Source organism: Hipposideros armiger, unplaced genomic scaffold (genome assembly GCF_001890085.2).
Source record: "Hipposideros armiger isolate ML-2016 unplaced genomic scaffold, ASM189008v1 scaffold_31, whole genome shotgun sequence".
Taxonomy (NCBI): Eukaryota; Metazoa; Chordata; class Mammalia; order Chiroptera; family Hipposideridae; genus Hipposideros; species Hipposideros armiger.
The window spans coordinates 3768711-3775805 of NW_017731381.1; the positions used below are offsets into that span (position 1 = coordinate 3768711).

Consider the following 7095-nt stretch of genomic DNA (forward strand, 5'->3'; position numbering starts at 1 on the left):
TCATTCAATTCTTCCAACAAGAACCCAAGACTCAGAGGGGTTAAGCAACGTGTCTGAAATTATCCAGCGTGTTAGACGGCTGTCCTGAGATTCAAACCCAGTTCTGCCACTCCTCCAACTTGGCCTTCACTCCTGACCACACTGTCGGCCTCCTCCATCAACACCAGCATCGCGGGAGGCTCATCATGGCTCTGACATGTGGCCCAAGTGGGGGTCGGGGTGTGGCCTGGAAGCTGTTACAGAGGACATGGCATCTGGGTTGGACAAGGGCCAAGCAAAGAGGGGGTGCGCCAAGTCGAGGGAACAGCACATGCAAAGGCTCAGAGGCTGGGGAGGAGCGTACATGGAGGAAGGTCCCTCTGGAAGACGCTGGCCTCACTGGCCAGGCTGAGGAGCATGGGTGTCCCTATGAGCAGGGCAGCCCCGTGGATTAAAGCAGGGGGTGGTCAGATGGTCAGAGCCAAGTGCACTAAGCACCCTGAATTATCTCCGGTTAGTCCACAGCTCTCCCCACAGGGGCCAGAAGGCCAGCTGGGGAGCCGTGTCAGTGGGTTGCACGGCTCAAGTTCTGGCTTCTCTGTCTTCTCCAGTGACTGGTGTCTGTCTCTTTCCAGAGCTCCCCAGACCAGGGCGAGACCAAGAGCACTCAGGCAAACCCACCAGCCAAAATGCTCCCGCCCAAGCAGCCCATGTACGCCATGCCAGGCCTGGCCTCCTTCCTGACGCCGTCGGACCTACAGGCCTTCCGCAGTGGGGCCTCCCCCGCCAGCCTGGCCCGGACACTGGGCTCCAAGTCGCTGCTGCCAGGCCTCAGCGCCTCCCCACCACCACCACCCTCCTTCCCACTCAGCCCCCCGCTGCACCAGCAACTGCCTCTGCCCCCCCACGCCCAGGGCGCCCTCCTCAGTCCTCCCGTCAGCATGTCCCCAGCCACCCAGCCTCCTGTCCTGCCCACCCCCATGGCACTCCAGGTGCAGCTGGCGATGAGTCCCTCACCTCCAGGGCCACAGGTAAGCAGGGCTGAGTGGAAATGAGCACTTCTGGGACCCTTTGTGGAGAGGGGCAGCGGCTTGGGATTTTAGATACCGTCCCTGCCACTCACCAGCTGTGTTACCGCAGCCTAGGCACCTTGCCTCTCTGAGCCTCAGTGACTGCATCAGCGAAATGGGTCTGCTACACCTTATCTGAGATGCGCTGGCTGCAGCGACCAGTTCACAAGTTGCCAGACAGATGTTTCAGATTCTTAGGCTATTCCAGGCCCTCCTTCCCTCATGCTGTGTCCATGTCTGCTCTCTACCCTGAGGGGCTGAGGCCACTGCCACTTCTGCCAGATCACCCCTAACCCCGGCTGTCCCCAAAGCCTTCGAGGCCTGACCCCACTAATTGTTCCACAGACACGGTTCCAAGGTCATTCACACAACAACTCCATTTTACAGATTGGGAAACTGAGTCCCCAAAAAGGAAGGGCCATGAAAGTAAAGTCCTTCATCCCCTGAAGTAACTAGGACAAGGGTTGACGTTTTCAAAACAAAAGGTGCTCTACTGAGGAGTAAGGAGGCATTCCAGGCAGAGGCCGAGGGGAGATTTTGTGCAAGCCAGAGGAAGTGGCTCTGTGAGCACCTCGGGCACACACAGCTCCGTCCCCCCGTGGCTGCCTGAGGCCTGCACCCCGTTCTCTCTGCTATGCTCAGCCGCTGCCTCCTTCCCCCTTGGCAGGATTTCCCTCACATCTCCGAGTTCCCCAGCGGCTCCGGATCCCGCTCCCCTGGGCCATCCAACCCCACAAACAGCGGAGACTGGGACAGCAGTTACCCCAGTGGGGAGTGTGGCATCAGCACTTGCAGGTCGGTACTCACCTCACCTCAGTCACGTTGGTGCTGCCTTAGAGTGGGGACCACGGGTGGGGAAGAGGCGGGAAGCAGATGGAACAGGGGAGGGCCCTGCAAGTCGCAGTCCGCCCTGCGGGAGCACCTCAGGGACACGGTTGCCTATAGTCTTCAGAAGAGGACACGGAGCGAAGCAGGGCCCCAGAAGGACCCAGCTGGCCTGGTGCAAGGCCCCCTGGGGAAACGGAGGCCCATCTTCCGTCTTGCTCTTTCTTCTTGCTGGTGTTGGCCCAAGGGCTCCCGTGTGCCGTGCACAGGTGTCTCTGGTCAGGTTCCCGGGAAGCAGAGCCTGAGGCAGCAGAGGGGTGGGGGTCCTTGATGACGTGTTCAGGGGGAGCTCGCAGAAAGGTGAGGCGCAGGAGAGCAGCAGGACAAGGAGCTGAGCGAGAGCTCGGTCTCAGCTGGAAGCCAGCATCAGCCTGACCCCACCGGGAGGTCTGGGCAGGAATGACACCACACACCTTGAGTTAGGGCTGTCTGTACCCCATGTCAGCCAGCCATGGCAAGCAGTGTAGCCCCCTGGACAAGGAGGTCCCATTCTGCCAAGAGGGCAGGCAGCTGGGCGCACAGGAAAGGCGGGGGCACCAGCAGTGTTCAGGCAGCCTAGGAGAAGAGGCAGCTATCGAACCCAAGGACTCTCCAACCTCAGCGGCACCCCACCAGCTCCGCAGCCCAACGTCCCCCTCCACGTGCAGACTCCAGGGCCGCCTGGCTCCTCCCGGGTCCTCTTGTGGGCCTCGTCCTCCTCTCCTCCTCTCCTGTCCTGCACCCTTGGCCTTCCAGGCCGGTGCGTAACTGCCCCTCCTCTGGAAAGTCTCCCTGAATTGGCCCGGCACCTCCTCGTTTCAGCCAGCGGGAAAGGAAAGCGGAGGGTGCACTTGCTCCTTCACCCGCAGGCCTTTGCTCCCATTCTCCTGACGAGAACGAATTCCACGGCCACACCTGTGAAATAACGGTGCCGAGCTGCTGTCCCAGCAACAGCTCCGTATCATGGAAAGTGGGACACTAATGTCTGCTGGACAGGTGGCCATCTCTGCCGCCGGGTGCCAGCGGCCCCTGCCCCTAGCTGTCGGCCTCTCGGCTGTTCACCCTGCCAAGCCCACCAGTGAGCAAGCAAACATGGCACGTGCCCCTGCTTCTCACGTGCCTGGAGAGAAGGTCTCCCTGGGTGGGATTCCCTCTCCCACACCCAGGGCAGGTACAGACCCTCCCCTCACAGCCCATCGATGTTGTCACAGATGAGTACCCTATTTCAAAAACAGATCAAGGCCCTGTCCTCCTTTAATTCTGTTTGAAATTTACAAAGGAAATACTGTGGCTAAAAAAAAAATGACCTGAGAGCGATGGTGGGATTGGAAGGACAGACACAGGACTGCCACCTTCCCCGGGTCTTAGGACCGGACGGGGTGGTCCCCTGCTGGGGTTCCGGGATGGGGTTCGGTTCTGCCTGGTAGGCAGTCGGGGGAGGACCAGCGCAGCCCCTCAGTCATCCTCAGAGGGGCAGCTGCGTCCAGGGTGGGGCTGAAGGGCTAGTGAACAGGTGTCGTGCTGTGCTCCAGGCCCTGTGTCCAGGCCCCTGAGAGCCGGTGGCACCAGGGGGGGTCACATCGGCTCTGACAGACCCTTCTCTCTCCCACAGCCTGCTCCCCAGGGATAAATCTCTCTACCTCACCTAATCCCGCCTCGCCTCTCCTCCCTGAGGCTGCTGGAAGGGCCCACAGCAGAAAAGAGGCCTTGGCAGGAAGCAGGGTGACCTCCACGAGAGAGCAGTGACACGCCAGTGCCCCAAGGCTGAGTCTCTTCCTCGACCTCTTACCAAACTCTGCAGAGGCAGCCCACCGCCCACCGCCAGCCCAAAGAACCTGCAGGAACCTTCTGCCCCCTGCCCGCCTTGCTCCAGGGTTACTGTGGACCCCGCTCCTCGTCTTGCACACCGTACCCTATGTCTGGACGTCTGGCCTCAGCCCGGGGCATGTGGGCTGCACCTGGAGGGGTCGCTTACCAACAGAACCCCCCTACCCCCCCGATGCATGGGGCAGGGGCCAGCCCAGCCACAGACGTGCAAATGTGGTTTTACAGTGTGAACAAGAGTTTATGAAACCTATAAACTGTTGGCTCCATGTACGTAGTTGACTTAAGTGTTCTAGAACTGTGCTGAAGACATCTGTAAAATTATTTTGTGGGGGGGGAGGGGGAAGTAGTTTCCTTTAAGGTAAAAAGCATTTTATATGACCCTTAGCACATTTTTTTTTAAGTTTTATCTTAAGGGAGACGTGCACAAAAGCCGCTGTCAAAGTGTTTCATCACCTGTACAGCAAGAGCCGGACAATTTATAGCCACAGTTGGGGGGCGTTGCGCTTCTTTTTTTTTTAACCCTCTGTCCACCTATTTAAAATTGCCAATGACGACTTTTGTCTCTTTACGAAGTAAACCTGAGGCCAGAAAAGCAGTTTATCATAAAGTGTGCGTGGTTTTGGAGTTTGATTTGGGTTCTTCATGTTGTTTGCAGCTGTTTCCTGGCCCTGGCAAATGTCTGGCTCAGTACCCAGTGCTTCTCTCAAATTTCTTTATAATAAAACTTCTGAAAAGTTGAAGACGAGTTTGTCTCTTTTTGCCCTTCGTAAGCCAGGGCCAGATCTTCCAAGGTGGCATTTGGTGCTGGCTTTGCCTGATGTCAGTTAGATTCAGGTAAGGTCTCACCTGCCATTTGCACACCTGTGAGGTTCTGTGTGGGTGATGGGGCCTCAGGCCTCAGTTTTGTCATCTATGAAGTAGGTTAATAATGGTGCAAACACATAGGGTTCTCATGATGAACAAGAGGGGTCCTGGGGATGGGTGCTGGCCATTTAGGCAGTAACACTTAAAAAAAAAAGTAGTAATAATCTTGTGACTCTTAACTGCACCTGGGAAAATAACAATTGTCCAGTGTGGGGAAGCTGTTAGGAGGCTGTGGCCCTTGGGCTGGTGACACAGCTATTTTGAGGTGACCTAGACCTGAGGGTGGAAGGCTGTTTCTCTGGGAGTAGTTGTCTCACTGGAGGGCAGTATGAAATCCACGCTGGAAAAAGAAAAGAGAAAACCAAACCAACAAACAAAAACAACATGCTGTCCTGTTGCTAGCGTCACTGCCATGCGAAGCATAAATATTTCACAGGGTTACAATTTCCTTCCTACGCGGAGCTTGTCAGGAACACGGTGATGACTCAGGCCATTTAATATTCGACTCCTGCTTCTACATCGGAAAAATCAGCATCATCAGGTGCAACGCAGGCAGCCCAAAATAACAGGCGTGTGAGGCCATCGGCTCCTGCTTCGGAGGTGGAGGCCCCCACCTGTCCCCTGGTTGCTGCACCAGGAGCTCGGGAGCCCTTGGGGAATGTCCCCCTGCCAAGGCTGGCCTCTCAGCCACAAGAGACACTCAGAGACGCTCACAAAGAGTCTAAATACCCTGCCGACAGACGTCAGGGGGCTTGCCAAGTGAGCGTGGCCCCAGAGACTGGGAGCAGAGCCAGTGGTCAGTGGAAGGTACAAGAACGCTGACCTCAGGGCCATGGAGTAGACAATGCCAGCTCTAGTGGATGCTGTTACTGGTGCCCCGCCCAGGTCCCTTCTTTGGCCCCTGCCCATCCCCAGCTCCTGAATGTCGGCTGTTCCCTGTTCACAGCTGCCCACTTTGTCCCAGCCATTGCCCTTGACCAGGATGCGATGCCTCAGCCCCCCCAGAGCTGCCCTCAGCTAATGACCAAACACTGCAGCAGCCAGCTCTGTGGTACCATTCACGCTCCAGAGCCCCCGGCGGGATCGGGCTACAGCAGGTCACCAGCTGCAGCAGCGGATCCTGGCTCAGCGATTTCACGCGCACACACCCTCCCCTGCCCTGACTACCTACCTCCCCTCCTGAGCACACCCCTAATAAGCCACTTGAACCAGAATCCCCGCCTTGGGCTCCGTCTAGGACAACGGACCTGTGATAGATACCAGCGGAGCACAGTGGGGCCACATCGGTAATGTGCCTCTCTCACTGGCTCTGGCCCTACCTGCAAATGCAAGGTTTTCAGCCCCTGAAACCAACCCCAGCCTGGCCCAAGGGGAAATCAAGGTTCCCATGTGTTCACAAACAAGTCCTCTTCTCTGGGAACAGTGTCTGCGATGGTGATAGCCATAACCCACGGAGCTACCAAGAGCCCAGTGTCACACCTCCTGTAAAAACACCCAAGCCTGTGCCACAGATGTCCCCCATGAGCCCTTGTGCTCCCAAAACTGCCACCCTGGGTTCCACAGCCTCCTAGAGGACCAGGTACTGCTGCAGCCATGCCATCTCCAATCTGCCAAGGCCAGGCTGTGGTCTGGGCCCGCCACACCTCAAGGCCACACATGATGGTCTGGACCCTAGAGCAGTGCCCCTGACATTGTGAGGACACTCAGATCCTGCCTGTATCCTGCCCACTGTCCATGGAGCTGGCCCAGGGAACAAAGCCACTCGCCCTTCCTGGTGCCAAGCGCCCGTTTGGTATTTCTCCATCTCATAGTTCCCCCAACAGAGGCACTGGGACCCTCCCAGGAGGCACAGCCTGGGCGAAGGCAGAGCCGCCCACCCCAGGAGGAAGGCCTGGCTGGTCCTAAAATCGCCCAGCCATAATCATTCCCTCAAGAGCCCTGTACAAATTTCCATGGTAGGCCAGAAAGTTTGAAAGAATCATATGCAAAAAAAGATCTGACATGCTATTATTAGATTCACAGCTTTTTTTAAAACAATGCCCAACAGTGATTACTTAGCTCTGCTCTCCCAATAGCCCCAAACTGATAACCCTAAACTCTCCAGATGCTGGAGGGCGGTCATTCATTCAAAAGAGGCAGAATGGGTGGTGGTGAGGTGGGAGGGAGGCTTAGGACACAGCCTGCTTGGGAGACTATCGGCTGTGCTGCCTACTTGTTGCATGAACCTTGGCCAAATTTCTTACCTTCTCTGCCTCCTCACATGTAACTTGGGGACAGTAACAGCCTCCTTTTCAAAGAGTTGTTATGAGTAAGAAGTTAACACACCTAGGGTTCTTAGAATAGTAATTTATTGGTGTTATTGCATGTCCACACCAGAAATGAAAGTTGCTTGTGTAGTGTACGTACTGGCCAGGATGTGCTAGGCCCTGCCACGGCAACAGTAACAACTCCTGACAACTGAGTGGCTTCAACACGATAAAAGTTTATTTCT

The 7095-nt window shown here is 56.5% G+C and overlaps 1 protein-coding gene across 3 annotated transcripts in view; it reads left to right on the forward strand.

Annotated features, from left to right (window-relative positions):
- Positions 1-4480, forward strand: part of TOX2 (TOX high mobility group box family member 2) — a 141402-nt gene extending 136922 nt beyond the window's left edge. For all 3 annotated transcript variants that reach the window (XM_019637114.1, XM_019637113.1, XM_019637115.1), the window contains exons 7-9: positions 615-1010; positions 1717-1844; positions 3526-4480. In XM_019637114.1, coding sequence (XP_019492659.1) covers positions 615-1010; positions 1717-1844; positions 3526-3562 — 561 coding nt within the window. In that variant the 3' untranslated portion in view covers positions 3563-4480. The remainder of the gene's footprint in view (positions 1-614; positions 1011-1716; positions 1845-3525) is intronic.
- Positions 4481-7095: the final 2615 nt, after the last annotated feature.